This window comes from Theropithecus gelada, chromosome 3 (genome assembly GCF_003255815.1).
Source record: "Theropithecus gelada isolate Dixy chromosome 3, Tgel_1.0, whole genome shotgun sequence".
Lineage (NCBI taxonomy): Eukaryota > Metazoa > Chordata > Mammalia > Primates > Cercopithecidae > Theropithecus > Theropithecus gelada.
The window spans coordinates 131617900-131633782 of record NC_037670.1 but is presented as its reverse complement, the minus strand read 5'-3'; the positions used below and the strand labels follow the sequence as shown (position 1 = coordinate 131633782).

Genomic DNA, 15883 nt, shown 5'->3' with positions numbered 1-15883 from the left:
CTATGATAAAAAATAGAGCACAGTAAAGGATAGAGAATGGGGATGGAAGGAAAGTGCTATTTTATATAGGCTTCTCCAATCAAGAGACATTTTAGCAAAAATCTGAAGGAACTGAAGGAGTGAGCCAAGCAGCCATCTGGGGCAAGTGTTCCAGGAATAGAGACCTGAATTGGACAGGCTTGTAATAGTCACAGAAGAGCCAGGAGGCCAGAGTGGCTGGAACAGAGTGAGTGAGAGCAGAGGAGCAGGAGTGAAGTTGGAGAGGGAGCAGAGCAGGGATGGGGTGGCGAGCAGAACATGCAGTCTCCATCATCACATATTCTAAAAATTGTCTAATATGTCATGAATGGCATAATTAATATTGAGTATACATTTAGAGTTATTTCATTATAACCACCATAGCTATATAAGTACCATTTAAACCCCTTGGCCCAGTAATTCTGATCCATTTTTTTCTGAGATTTGTCTTGTGCAGATAGTGATTACGTTGCCAAATTTATATATGGCAATGCTTCTTTCTCCCTTTTTGTGTGGGTTTGATGTTCTATATAAAGGAATATTCCAGATTGCTAAGGCTCCAATATTTTTGTAATTTTAACTATTTTAGGTAAATCTTTTTAAAATGTATAACATATTTCCCTGCTTTGTAAAGAGCATATGAAATATAATCTAATCTCCTTTCTCAGTTTCCTTGTTAGTTGTTAGTTTCTATCCATCCTTAAAATGAAGGCATTCCCCAAGATGCTCTCTTCTCTTCCTATTTCATATTTTCCCTAAGTGGGAAACCTCACCCAGCAGTACAGTTTTCTCTGTAAACCACCATTTCTTATGCAAATAGAGATTTTTATTTCTTACTTTCTGATCTTTATGCCTGTTTTTCCATGCCTTGTTTCACTGTCCAGGATCTGCAGTACAGTGTTGAATAGAACTGGTGAGAATGGACCTCATTTACTTGTTTCTGACCTGGGGGTAAAGCATTCAGTATTTTACAGTTTTAAGTATAGTATTAGCTATAGGTTAATGATATAATAATGTTAGCTGTAGGTTTTTGATAGATGACCTTTGTCAGACTAAACAAGTTCCCTTCTATTCTTAGTTTTCTATTTTTTATTATAAATGGTGTTGAGTTTCATTAAATAGCTTTTTCCACATCTATTGAAATAATCATATAGCTCTACTCTTTTATTCTGCTAATGAAGTATATTATAGTAATTTATTTTCAAATATCAAACCAACCTTAGTCATGATGTATTACCCTTTTTATGTATGGCTGGATATTTAATGTATCTTTTTATGTATTCCTGGATACTGGTTTACTTAATTTTTATTAAGGATACTTACATCTATATTCATAAGGAATATTGTCATAAAATTTTCTGTCTTTATTTGGTTTTGGTAGCAAGTTAGTACTGGCTTCACTAAATGAGTTTGAAAGTGTTTCCTCCTCTTCTGTTTCCTAGAAGAGTTTGTGTAGAATTTGTTTTTGTTTTTGTTTTCGTTTTTTCCTCAAGTGTTTAGTAGAAGTCACCAGTGAAGCCATCTGGGCCTGTAGTTTTCTCTGTAGAAAGGCTTATAACTACACATTAATTCATTTAATAGAGAAAGGGCTATTTGTGGTATCTATTCTTTTTGAATGAGCTTTGATATTTTGTGACGTTGAAGGTATTTATCTACTCATCTTAGTTATCTAATTTGTCAGAAAAATCTATGTAATACTTACTATCCTTTTGTGATTTGTTTAAAGACAGGATTCCACTATGCTGCCCAGGCTGGAGTGCAGTGGCTATTCACTGGCACGATTATGGCGTGCTACAGCCTTGAACTCCTGTGCTCAAGGGATCCTTCTGCCTGAGCCTTTGAAGTGGCTGGGACTACAGTCATAAACCACCGTGCTGAGCTCACTTAACTCTTTTTGATGTCTTTGGGACCTATAAGAATAACCTCTCTTTCATTTTTGATATTGTTGATTTGTGTTCTCTTCTGTTTTTTTCTCGATCAATCTAGCTGGGAGTTTAGCAACTGTGTTAATCTTTTCAGTGAAACAGCTTTTAGCTTTATTAGTTTTCTCTGTTTTCTATTTTATAGATTTCTGCTTTTATCTTTTTTTATTTTCTTCTTTTTGTTAGTTTCAATATTTTCTGTTTATCTTTGGATTTATGAGTTTTCTTTGCTATTTTTTAAGATTATTTGAGACTTTACATCAGTAATTTTAGACCACTTTCCCCACAAATAAACATTTAACATTGTAAATTTTCCACTAGCACTGCAATTTTTCTGTGAATACTTGTATCTTCATTCAGGTTGAAATATTTTTCTAATTTCCTTTGTGATTTCTTATTTGAGTCATGGATTATTTAGAAATGTGTTTTTAAAATTTCTAATTACTTTTGGGTTCTGCATATATCTTGTTACTGATTTCTAATTTAATTCTGATAACAGAATTAAATGTTGATGATTTTACCTTTTTTTAAGCAAAAGCAAGTCTATTAAGAAAATAAACAAAAGAATGGATACTTCATAGGCAGAGCAGCCAAATGATGATCTTTAATGATTATTTTAAATCATCATTTAAAATCTGATGAGTTTAAATTAAATTTTATCATGTGAGTGTGATGGCAAAGAACACTGCTAATTTTCTTTTGCCAGAAATGTATTTTACTTCATCTTTGAAAGATATTTGTACAGAAAATAGAAATACGGGTTTGAGAGATATTTTTCTCTCAGCACTTAAAATATGTTCCACTGTTTTCTGGCCTCCATGCTTTCTGATAAGAAGTTATTACTTATTAAAATTAATTCCCTTGTATGTAATCTTTTTTTTTTTTTTTGGCTAGTTTCAAGATTTTCTGTTTATCTTTGCTTTTCAGCAGTTTATGATGTGCATAGTTCTCACAAAATTATCCTGTTTGGGATCTGCTGATTTTCCTGAATCTGTAAATTCGTGCTTTTCATTATTTTGGGAAGTATGAGGCCTTTTTCCTTCCCAAGTAGTTTTGCTGCCTCATTCTCTCTCTGCCCCATTATTTTTTCTTCTTACAGGACTCCAGTGACCAGTATATTAGATATTTTGCAGTTGTTTCATAGGTTTAATTATTTTTTAGTGTTTTTTTCTCTTCTCCTCCAGAGAGATTTCTGTTAATTCTATCTTAAGGTTCATTGACTCTTTCCTCTGTCATCTGTATGCATAATTCTTCTACTAAGCCTATCCAGTGAATTTTACAATTTCAAATACTATATTATTTTAGTTTAAAATTACCTTTTTAAAATATATGTCTTCATTCACTCTACTGAGATTTCCTATTATTTTATTTATTGTGAGCATATTTTTCCTTGCCTCATTGAGGTTCTTGCCTGATAATTCTAGAGTCCGGTTCATCTCAGGGTTAGCATCTCTTGATTGTCTTTTCCCTTGAGAATTGATAAAATTTTATATGTCTAGTAATTCTGAATAAATCCTGAACACTGTGAATGTTATGTTGTGTAGAAACAGGATTTTTTTTTCTTTTTTTTTACATTTCTTATAAGCATGTTGGTAATTTTGCTTTAGCAGGCAATTAACTTGGTTATTATACTCAAACTGTGTACTGTCATACCTTCAGTTGGCCACACCTCAATCAGTTCACTTCTGTAAGCCTCAATTGCAAGCCACATTTAGTTTGCTCTGCACATGCGTTGTTAATGAGTTAGCTGAAGACTCGTGCCAAGTTTAAACTTAAAATTAGGCAGTCTTCGCTGGCTCTGTCCTTTTTAAGCTCCCTCTCTCACTCTGCAGCAGCTCTGTACCACTGCTGTGGCCTTATAGTTGTACTCCTTTTTGTAGTCTAATTTATCCAGTTTACTTTCCAACATGGTTTTTTCCTAAATCCAAATCATTAACCACATTTTGTGTATTGCTTAAAACCCATCATTGGTTTCCTGGTTCCTTTAGGATAAATTCCTAACTTCTTAGTAGCCTATACAAAGTACACCTCTTGCTGCCTCTGTCTCTTCCAGGCACTCATGCTCCATATGCGCTGAATGTCTTGTGGTTTCCCAAGTGCCTCAGTTTTCCCAAACTCCTATGCCTGGGAATCCAAAACTTTTTGAGTGTCAACATGACGCTCAAAGGAAGGTGCTCACTGGACCTTTTCAGATTTTGGATTTTGGGTTACTCGACCTGCATGACTTTTTAACTATTCTCACTAGACTCTGAGCTCCTGTATGGAGGGCAAACTATATGTACACACACACACACACACACACACACAAAATCCTGTACATTGTATATTTATTTTTACCAGAGATTAAGGGTTATAGATTAGGAATTTAATGATTAAGGGTCCTATATTTTACCTTTCCTCATTGATTTTGATCATTTGTATGAGCCAGAACTGTCTATCTTCATTATATTTAATTATCTTTGAAGTGTATATAATATATTTACATTTTTGATTTTATGTGTTTTGAGCGTCGGTCATTATTTTCACACTAAAAAGCCATAACTAAGACCTAGGATTTTACTTCAAGTAACTGATGATTTATACCTCTCTGTTGAACAGTTTCCCAACCATGACACTATCAACATTTTGAGCTGGGTAATTCTTTGTTATAGGGGCTGTTCTGTATTCCGTAAGATGTTTAGCAGTATCTTTGTTTTCTACCTACCAGATGCTAGTAACAAATTTGTACCCCCATCCCCAACTGTGACAATAAAAAATGTCTTTAAGCAATACCAAATGTTTCCTGGGGAGCAAAATTGCCCACAGTTGAGAGTCACTGCTGTAGAAGTCTCAACAGAAACCTAATTCATGAAATGCCCAACTGTTGTGCCTATTAGAAACATTGTACTGGAACCTACTTAAAGGGTAGAAGGTGGGAACAGGGGAAGGAGCAGAAAAAAATAACTATTGGGTACCAGGCTTAGTGCCTGGGTGATGAAATAATCTGTACAACAAATCCCCATGACACAGCAAACCCCTATATAATAAATCTGCACATGTACCCTTGAACCTAATAGTTTAAAAAAAAGAATCAATGTCTATTTATTATATTCTCTCTGGTTAAAAGCATATGATGTTGTTCCAATTCTTAAATAATTACTTTTGGTCTTGCCTAACTCTTTTGAGAAACTTAAATGTGTTTGTTTAACCTTTACCTCATTAGTGGTACTACTTCTTGCGTCTGCGTTCCTTTCTCCCTGGGCTTATTTAACTACTGAACCTTCTGGAAAAAATAAGAAGAGTGGGCCGGGCGCGGTGGCTCAAGCCTGTAATCCCAGCATTTTGGGAGGCCGAGACGGGCGGATCACGAGGTCAGGAGATCGAGACCATCCTGGCTAACACGGTGAAACCCCGTCTCTACTAAAAAAAAAATACAAAAAACTAGCCGGGCGTGGTGGCGGACGCCTGTAGTCCCAGCTACTCTGGAGGCTGAGGCAGGAGAATGGCGTGAACCCAGGAGGCGGAGCTTGCAGTGAGCTGAGATCCAGCCACTGCACTTCAGCCTGGGTGACAGAGCGAGACTCTGTCTCAAAAAAAATAAAAATAAAAATAAGAAGAGTGGGGATGATGAAATTTTTTAGTGCCATGTTCCACATATTTTAAGCTTTAAAAATCATTACTGACAGTGGTTAGGGAGAGGAGCAGACTTCTGTTAACTTAGTCTGCATTTGATATAATATGAAAACTGTTAGTCACGGTGTTACTCACATCTCAAATTTCTTTGGGTTGTTTTCTTTAATTTTGCCTCTTCTTTTTCTTTTTATTTTTATTTTTTATGTTCTTCAGGCTATTCATACTCTTATGGAAAATGCTGTGCAACCCTTACTCACTTCTGTGGGAGATGCTATAGAGGCCATAATCATCACCATGCATCAAGAAGACTTTTCTGGGTAATTACTTTTAACCAAATTTTTACTAACTTTTACTGCCTTTGTTTTGTATTCCCACCTCTATGCTTACTCCCTAAGCTGCGGCCCTGCCATCCAGGGCCTTGTTCCTTTTGTGATGGCATTAGCTTTCAGCCCTCTTCATTACCCATTGGGAGTGCCATTCACAGATTAAAATTTTTCTGTTCTCATTTTCATCACTTCTCTCCTCTTTTTAAAAATTTTTTCTTTATGAATAGTATCACATTACATGTACATACATTTCTGTCTTATTGAAACATAAAATGAGTCTGTGGGACTCAGCCTGGTACTTCAGGACTTTTGGTAGTTTGTACCCTCTTCCCTTTCCAAGCTTGTCCTTTTCCTTACTTCTCACAAATACCCTCTACTTCAGTCCCTTTGTTACCCCTTGGCATAGGCATGGTATTCCTTGTATAAAATGCCCTGCCTCTGCCACTGTGCTTATCCAAATCCTGCTTTGGCTCTGGGCAAGCTCCGACTCAGCCTCTTCCAAGATTGATTTTTCTTCCTCGGAGGTTATGTGGCAATCTAATCTGATCACATCACACCTAGCCACAAATACTACAGTGTTATTCCAAACCTGTTTCATATGTGTCTTGCTCATGCATGTCATAGGTATCCTGAGAATAATAATCATAGTTCCTAACCCAGTGTTTACAGAAATCTTTTAAAATGGAGTAAAATGGTTTTGGTTCAGTGTATTAGAAAACTGTGGAGCATGTAGGATAGTTATTTGCAAATGTTTGCTGTGATTTTTAAAAAACTTAATCACACTATAGCTAAACACTCAAATATTAATATGTAGATATATATTTTATAGTCCCAAGTCCATAGTGACTATTTTTGAACAGTCCTATTTCTCTTTACAGTCTTGTTGTTTTAAAGAATATCTGTTTTATGAAATTTCCATCTACTAGTTTAGCTATTTATAGAAAAATATTATTTCACTGTCTTCTACTTTTTCAAATTATTCATTATTTCATTTACAAAGTTTCTTTTTTTTTTTTTAACTTTTATATTAGGTTTGGGGGCACATGTGAAGGTTTGTTATACAGGTAAACGCATGTCATGGGGATTTGTTGTACATATTATTTCATCACCCAGGTGTTAAGCCCAGTACCCTGTCATTATTGTTTCTGCTCCTCTCCCTCCCACCCTCCCCCATCAAGTAGACCCCAGTGTCTGTTGTTTCCTTCTTTGTATTCATAAGTTCTCATTATTTAGCTCCCACTTATAAGTGAGAACATATGGTATTTGGTTTTCTGTTCCTGCAATAGGTTGCTGAGAATAATAGCCTGTAGCTCCACCCATGTTCCCGCAAAAAACATGATCTTGTTATTTTTATGGCTGCATAGTATTATATGATGTATATGTTCCACATTTTCTTTATCTATTATGTCATTGATGGGCATTTAGGTTGATTCCATGTCTTTGCTATTGTGAATAGTGCTGCAGTGAACATTCGCATGCATATGTTTTTATGGTAGAATGATTTATATTCCTCTGGATATATACCCAGTAATGGGATTGCTGCTCAAATGGTAGTTCTGCTTTTAGCCCTTTGTGGAATCACCATACTGCTTTCCACAATGGTTGAACTAATTTACACTCCCACCAACAGTGTATAAGTGTTCCCTTTTCTCTGCAACCTCGCCAGCATCTGTTATTTTTTTGCCTTTTTAATGATAACCATTCTGACTGGTGTGAAATGGTATCTCATTGCGGTTTTGATTTTTTTCTTTTTTTTTTTGAGTCGGAGTCTCGCTCTGTCACCCAGGCTGGAGTGCAGTGGTGGGATCTCGACTCACTGCAAGCTCCACCTCCCGGGTTCACACCATTCTCCCGACTCAGCCTCCCCAGTAGCTGGGACTACAGGCGCCCGCCACCACACCCGGCTAATTTTTGTGTTTTTAGTAGAGACGGAGTTTCACCTTGTAAGCCAGGATGATCTCAATCTCCTGACCTCGTGATCCACCCGCCTCGGCCTCCCAAAGTGCTGGGATTACAGGTGTGAGCCACGGTGCCTGGCCTTGATTTGCATTTCTCTAATGATCAGTGGTGTTGAGTATTTTTTCATGTGATTGCTGGCTGCATGTATGTCTTCTTTTGAGAAGTGTCTGTTCATGTCTTTTGCACACTTTTTAATGGGGTAGTTTTCTTTTGTGAATTTAAGTTCCTTATGGATTCTGGATCTTAGACCTTTGTCAGATGCATAGTTTGCAAATATTTTCTTCCATTCTGTAGGTTGTCTGTTTACTCTGTTGATAATTTCTTTTGCTGTGCAGAAGCTTTTAGGTTTAATTAGATCCCACTTAGCAATTTTGGCTTTTATTGCAATTGCTTCTGGAGTCTTTGTCATGAAATCTTTGCCTATTCCTTTGTCCAGGATAGTATTGCCTACGTTGTCTTCCAGGGTTTTTCTAGTTTGGGGTTTTACATGTAAGTCTTTAATCCATCTTGAGTTGATTTTTGTGTACGGTGTAAGGAAGGGGTCCAGTTTCAATCTTCTGTGTATGACTAGCCAGTTAGCCCAGCACCATTTCTTGAATAGGGAAACTTTTCCCCACTGTTTGCTTTTGTCAGCATTATTGAAGAGCAGATGGTCACAGATGTGCAACCTTATTTCTGGGCTTTCTATTCTGTTCCATTGGTCTGTGTGCCTGTTTTTGTACCATTACCATGCTGTTTTGGTTATGGTAGCCTTGTAGTATAGTTTGAAGTCAGGTAACGTGATGTCTCCAGCTTTGTTCCTTTTGCTTAGGATTGCCTTGGCTATTCAGGCTCTTTTTTGGTCCCATATGAATTTTAAAATAACTTGGTTTTAGTTCTGTGAAGAATGTCATTGGTAGTTTGATAGGAATAGCACTGAATCTGAAGATTGCTTTGGGCAGTATAGCCATTATAATGATACTGATTCTTCCTATCCATGAGCATGGGATGTTCTTCCCTTTGTTTGTGTCTTCTCTGATTTCTTTGAGCAGTGTTTTGTAGTTCTTATTGTAGAGATCTTTCACCTCCCTGGTTACATGTATTCCTAGATGTTTTATTCCTTTTTTGGCAATTATGAATGGGATTGCCTTTCTGATTTGGCTTTCAGTTTGGCTGTTGGTGATGCATAGGAATGCTAGTGATTTTCGTACATTGATTTTGTATCCTGAAACTTTGCTGAAGTGTATCAGCTGAAGGAGCTTTTGGGCCAAGACTATGGGGTTTTCTAGATATAGAATCATGTCATCTGCAAACAGAGATAGCTTAACTTCTTCTCTTCCTATTTAGATGTTCTTTATTTCTTCCTCTTGCCTAGTTGCTGTGGCTAGGACCTCCAATACTGTATTGAATAGAAGTGGTGAGAGAGGGCACCCTTGTCTTGTGCCGGTTTTCAAGGAATGCGTCCAGTTTTGGCCCACAGTTGGCTGTGGATTTGTCATGGATGGCTCTTACTATTTTGAGGTATGTTCCTTTGATACCTAATTTATTGAGAATTTTTAACATGAGAAAGTGTTAAATTTTATCAGAAGCCTTTTCTGGGTCTTTTGAGATAATCATGTGGTTTCTGCCTTTAGCTCTGTTTTTGTGATGAATCACATTTATTGATTTGCATATGTTGAACCAGTCTTGTGTCCCGGGGATGCAGCCTACTTGATTGGCCTGAAGTTTTCTTTTTTTGTTGTGTCTCTGCCAAGTTTTGGTATCAAGATGATGCTGGCCTCATAGAATGAGGGTTGGGGAGGAGTCCCTCTTCCTCAATTTTGTGGAATACTTTCTGTAGGAATGGTACCAGCTCTTTGTACATATGGTAAAATTCGACTGTGAATCCATCAGACCTCAGACTTTTTTTAGTTAGTCAGCAATTCATTACTGATTCAATCTCAGAACTCATTACTAGTCTGTTCAGGGAATCAATTTCTTCCTAGCTCAGTCTTGGGAGGGTGTATGCGTCCAGGAATGTATCCATCTCTTCTAGGTTTTCAACTTTTTGTGTATAGAGGTGTTCATAGTAGTTTCCATTTTTTTTTTTTTCCTATAGAGTCAGTAGTAACATTTTCTTCTTCGTTTCTAGTTGTGTTTATTTGATCTTCTCTCTTTTCTTCTTTATTAGTCTAGCTAGTGGCCTATTTTATTAATTTTTTTACAAAAAACCCACTCCTGGATTCATTGATCTTCTGAATGGTTTTCATGTCTCTGTTTTCCTCAGTTCAGCTCTGATTTCTGTTACGTCTCATCTTCTGCTAACTTTGTGGTTGATTTGTTCATGCTTTTCTAATTCTTTAAGTTGTAAAGTTAGGTTGTTAATTTGAGAGTTTTTGGCTTTTTGATGTCAGCATTTAGTGCTATGAATTTCCCTCTTAACACTGCCTTAGCTGTGTCCCAGAGATTGTGATATGTTGTATCATTGTTCTCGTTATTTTCAAAGAACTTTTTTTTTTTTTTTTTTTTGAGGTGGAGTCTTGCTGTGTCACCCAGGCTGGAGTGCAGTGGCGTGATCTTGGCTGACTGCTGCCTCCACCTCCTGGGTTCAAGCGATTCTCCTGCCTCAGCCTCCTGAGTAGCTGGGATTACAGGCCCACACTACCCCTACGCCCAGCTAATCTTTGTATTTTTTTTAGTAGAGACAGGGTTTCACCATGTTGGCCAGGCTGGTCTCCAACTCCTAACCTCAAGTGATCTACGTGCCTCAGCCTCCCTAAGTGCTGGGATTACAGGCATGAGCCATCACGCCCAGCCCAAAGAACTTCTTGACTTCTGCCTAAATTTCATGTATTTACCCAAAAGTCATTCAGGAGCAAATTGTTTAATTTCCATGTAATTGCATGGTTTTGAGCGATTTTCGGTCTTGTGTTTTTATGGTACTGTGGTCTGAGAGTGTGTTTGGTATGATTGTGGTTCTTTTACATTTGTTGAAGATTGTTTTATGTCCAGTTATGAGGTCAATATTAGTGGTTGTGGCCAAAGGTCGTTTGCTTGTCTCCTGGGGGCTCCACCCCAGACAGATGCATGTTAGCAATCACTCAGAGCAATCAGCGGAGGTGGGGAGGGTCTAAGCTGTGGGCCTAGCAGGGAGGGTCTGTGCTGTGGGCCCAAGCCAGGGGTTCCCTTGGTGACAAGCAGTGGGGTGAGGGGCAGGGAGACCTGTGGGAGACAGACTGGCTTCCTCTTCTTGGGTTGACTGCAGCTTGTTGGAGGTGTGGATAAGGTACTTAGGGTCTTTGCTCTTTCATTAATCCAAGGGTGACAAGGGCAGTTCCACTGCAGGGGCAGTGGCAAAGAGGCTCTCAGCTGCTGCTGGAGGCTCTGTGCTTGGAGTTGCCGAGTTGCCTCTGGCTTGATAGCTGTGGCTAGGTATGGCTAGAGGCCCAGGCCTGCCTGGTGAAGAGATATTGGAACAGGTACCCATGTAACAGTCTGGCCACTTTTCCGTAGGGCTGCTGCAGTATGCTTGGGGCCCACTCCAGTCCCTAGTAGACTCGCATTTTCCAGTGTTTGGAGTTATCACCGGTGAAAGCACTTCTCTAGGCAGTGGGGTTTCCCCTGGCTCTGTATTGCTCCCAGGTGGGCTGTTGTCCTGTTTTGCTTTTCTTCATTCTCTGTCGGTCAGGTTGTTTCCTTGATTGGTCCCTATCCGACTAGGTTTCTGGATGTTTCAGTTGAAGGTGTTGTATTTACTCACCTCTTCTGTTCCCCTCCATGAGAGCCACGTACACTAGCTGCTTCTAATCGGCCATATTGGCTTCTCCCACATGGGAAACACGGGAAATGTCAAAAGATCAATCTAGGCTGGGCACAGTGGCTTATGCCTGCAATTCCAGCACTTTGGGAGGCTGAGGTGGGCAGACTGCTTGAGCTCAGGAGTTGGGGACCAGCCTAGGCAACATGGTGAAACCCTGTCTCTACAAAAAATACAAAAATGAGCTGGATGTGGTGGTGTGCATCCGTAGTTCCAGCTATTTGGGGAGCTAAGGCAAGGGGATGGTTTCAGCCTGAAGGAATTGAGGCTGCAGTGAGCTGTGATTGTGCTATTGCACTCCAGCCTAAATGACAATGTGAGACCCTTTCTCAGAAAAGGAAAGACCAGTCTCTATTTTTAAAAATATGTGAAGCACAGAACAGTAAAGTGAATTCTACCAAAAAAATACTGTATTTGGAACTCACTATGACATAGGACTATATAACTTCTGATTACCAATATTTAAGAGGAAATGGTTTTTGTTCAAAAGTGATCTGAACTGTCCCAGTTAGATCAATCATGAATGCCTCTCAGAAGGGAACCAAAACAAGCTGATTTTTGAAGGCTTATTCTATAATAACAGTGGTCACATACTTTTAATGTAATTGGTGAGCTGCAACTAGTGCCTACAGATAACACATTAGACATTAATAGCTGAAAGTTAGTTCCCAAATAGGTATGTTTTTACTAATTTGCTTAAATACTAGTGAGCCAAACTGTTTCTTCAACTGATAGGTTGCCATGAGTATGAAGCATTATTTTAAGGTGCCTAACATTGTCCTTGTTTTTTTTTCCCAGTTGCTTTGGTGACTTCATTTTGGTTCAGTGTATACAACAGTCAATTGAGATTCATGTATACAGCAGTCGAGATTCCAGTGAAAATTATTCTCCATCTATAGCAGTACAGGCGTATGGAGCACTGCTGCTTTTATTTAAGTTCTTGCCCCCATGGCAATAATTTTCCTACTTTGTAGAATCTTGTGATTAGTAATTCTGTAATGTCATGTCGTTTCATATGTAAATGGCTTATGTGAAATATGCGGTGGAGTTGGATTAGTCAAGAAGCAGGAATTGCCTTTATTTTAGGGCCAGCTCCCAGGGATAAAAAACAATAGTGAAAACCTGACCCTTCAAGCCCTCCATACCTATTCCTATGTAAAAGCAATAAATAAAGTTTACCTTCAAGTCCAACTTATATGTAGTAGGGTTATAGACTCCCCTGCTATTTAAAGAGTAATTATGGGCTGGGCATGGTGGCTCACGACTATAATCCCAGCACTTTCAGAGGCGGAGGCAGGCAGATCACTTGAAGTCAGGAGTTCAAGACCAGCCTGGCCAACATGGTGAAACCCCGTCTCTACTAAAAATACAAAAATTAGCCCGGTGTGGTGGCAGGCAGCTGTAATCCAAGCTACTCAGGAGACTGAGCCAGGAGAATCGCTTGAACCCTGGAGGCGGAGGTTGCAGTGAGCTGAGATCGAGCCGCTGCATTCCATCCAGCCTGAGCGACAAAGTGAGATCCTGTCTCAAATAAATTAAATAAATAAATAAGTAAGTAAAGGGTAATCATCAACATGGTTTCTTGGTATTTGAAATTCATTTAAAAAGACTGATGTGTTTCTTTCCAAATTAAAGTTTAAAATGTAAATGTCTGATTGACATAGAACATTGATTAAAATTGTTGCAGTCAATGTAAAGTGACTCATATCTGATTTCAGTTTGAGTAGGGAAGGGAAGGCAGTGAAAGAAGAACTCTACATCATTGAAGTGATAGATGAGCCCCTTTGTGGAAGGGAGAGCACTCACACAAAAGATAATGGCATGAAGATTACCATTCACTTCTCAGTTATGCATATGTTTAATTATTCTATTTATATATATTTGGCCACAAACCAAGTCTGAACAAATTAAAGAGAGCTGAAATTAAATATCTTTTCTAATCACAATGGTATGAAACTAGACATCATTAATAGGAGAAATCTTGGAAATTTCGCAAATATGTGAAACTTAACCAACATGGTCCTGAACAACCAATGGATCAAAGGAGAAATCAAAAATATCTTGGGACAAATGAAAATGGAAACAAAATGCATTTTGTTTAAACAAGGAAGTAAAAGATCTATACAATGAAAACTATAAAACATTAATGAAACATTAATGAAAGAAACAAAGACACAAATAAATGGAAAGATATTCCGTGTTCATGAATTGAAAGAATATCGTTAAAAGGTCCACACTACCCAAACCAGCCTTCAGATTTAATGCAATCTCTACCAAAATTCCAATGTCATTTTTCACAGAAATAGAAAAAAAAATCCTAAAATTCATATGGAACTACCAAAATCTCTGAATAGCCAAGGCAATCTTGAGCAAAAATAAAGCTAGAGGTATCACACTACCTAATTTTAAACTATATTACAGAGCTACATGATGATTAAAATGGCATGGTGCACTGGCATTGACCAATGAAACAGAACAGAGAGCCCAGAAATGAGCTCACACATTTACAGTCAATTGATTTTCGACAGAGATGCCAGGAACACATAGTGGAATAAGGACAGTTCCTTCAATAAATATGTATTAGTAAAACTGGATATCCACATGCAGAGAATGAAATTGGACCTTTATCTCACACCATATGTGAAAATCAAATTAAAATAGATTTAAAACTTAAATGTAACACCTGAAACTAAAACAAATTAAAGAAAACAGGAACATCTGAGGAATAACTTTTTTGGATTTCATCCCAAGAGCTCAGACTACAAAGCAAAAATAGACAAATGTGATTACATTTATCTAAAAAGCTTCTGAACAGCAAAGAAAACAAGAGTGGAGTGACAACCTCTGGATTGGGGAAAATATTTACAAGCCATACGTCTGATACGGGGATTAACATCCAAAATATATAAGGAACTCAAATCAATAACAAGAAAACAACCTGATTTAAACATAGGCAAAGGACCTGAATAGACATTTCTGAAAAGAAGACATACAAATGACCAACAGATATGTGAAAAAATATTCAACATCACTATACGTCAGGGGAATGCAAATTAAAACCACAATGAGATTTCACCTCACACCTGTCAGAATGACTTATCAAAAAGATGAAATATACCGAGTGTGAAAGACGATGTACAGAAAAGGGAACCCTTGTATACTGTGGTTGGAATGTAAATTAGACAGCCATTATGGAAAACTGTATGAATATTTCTCAAAAACCTAAAAATAGAACTACCACATGATCCAGCAGTCCCACTTCTGGGTACATAACCTAAGAACTTGAAATCAGTATGTCAAAAAGATATATGCACTTCCATGTTCGTTGCACATTACTTACAGAAATAGCCAAGTTATGGAATCAATCTAAATGTCCACCAACATTTAGACTGGCAGATGGATAAGGAAAATATGGTACACATACACAATGGAATACCATCCAGCCTTCAGAAAGACAGAAATTCTGTTAATTGCAACAACATAGATGAACCTAGAGAACATTATGCTAAGTGAAGTAAGCCAGACACAGAAAGACAAATACCACATGACCTCACATATCTGTTGTCTAAAACAATCGAACGCATAGAAACAGAGTAGAATGGTAGTTAGCAGCAGCTACGGGGTGGAGGGAATAGAGAGATGTTGGTCAAAGGGTACAAAGTTGCGGTTAGGAGGAATAAATGATAAGTATTTAAGGTGATGGGTATGCTGATTACCTTGATTCAGTCATTCCACACTGTATACATAAAACATTACTGTGTATCCCCTTATTATATATTGTTGTAATTCATCAAAAGTAAACATTAAAAAATGAAACAGATTGGCACCATTTTCGGGGAGGGAGACTTCTTTTATTTGTTTGTTTTTGCAGCCTGGCCTTGTGGAGTGACAAACCTAGAGTAAAGCTAGGCTATGCAGTTGTCTGAATCTGGCAAAACCAAACTCCACACGAAGATGGCCATCATTTACTAAGGCTCCCCTGTACCCAAGCGCCACTCCACCATGTGATGATACTGCAAACAAAAATGTTCCACCATGCACCCTTTGGCAGCCTTTCTGTTGTTGGCACAGTCTTATACTTGTATGCAATCCCTTCCTGCTGGAACACAGGCCTGCTTTTTCTATCTCTATCTGCTTCTGGAAGTGACGGACCTCTGGTTAGCATCCTATTTATAGCAACCACTGCTGTATTTGAAGATAATTAAGTTCAACTCATTCTCTTGCTCTAAGCATTTTAGTCATATCTGTTGTTCTTCTATACACTATCACCA

At 38.0% G+C, this 15883-nt stretch overlaps 1 protein-coding gene across 2 annotated transcripts in view; it reads left to right on the top strand.

Annotated features, from left to right (window-relative positions):
• The window catches only part of COG5 (component of oligomeric golgi complex 5), a 365256-nt gene that overhangs the window by 314639 nt on the left and 34734 nt on the right, over window positions 1–15883 (top strand). For both annotated transcript variants that reach the window (XM_025381265.1, XM_025381264.1), the window contains one exon: window positions 5766–5869. In XM_025381265.1, the coding sequence (XP_025237050.1) occupies window positions 5766–5869 (104 nt within the window). The remainder of the gene's footprint in view (window positions 1–5765; window positions 5870–15883) is intronic.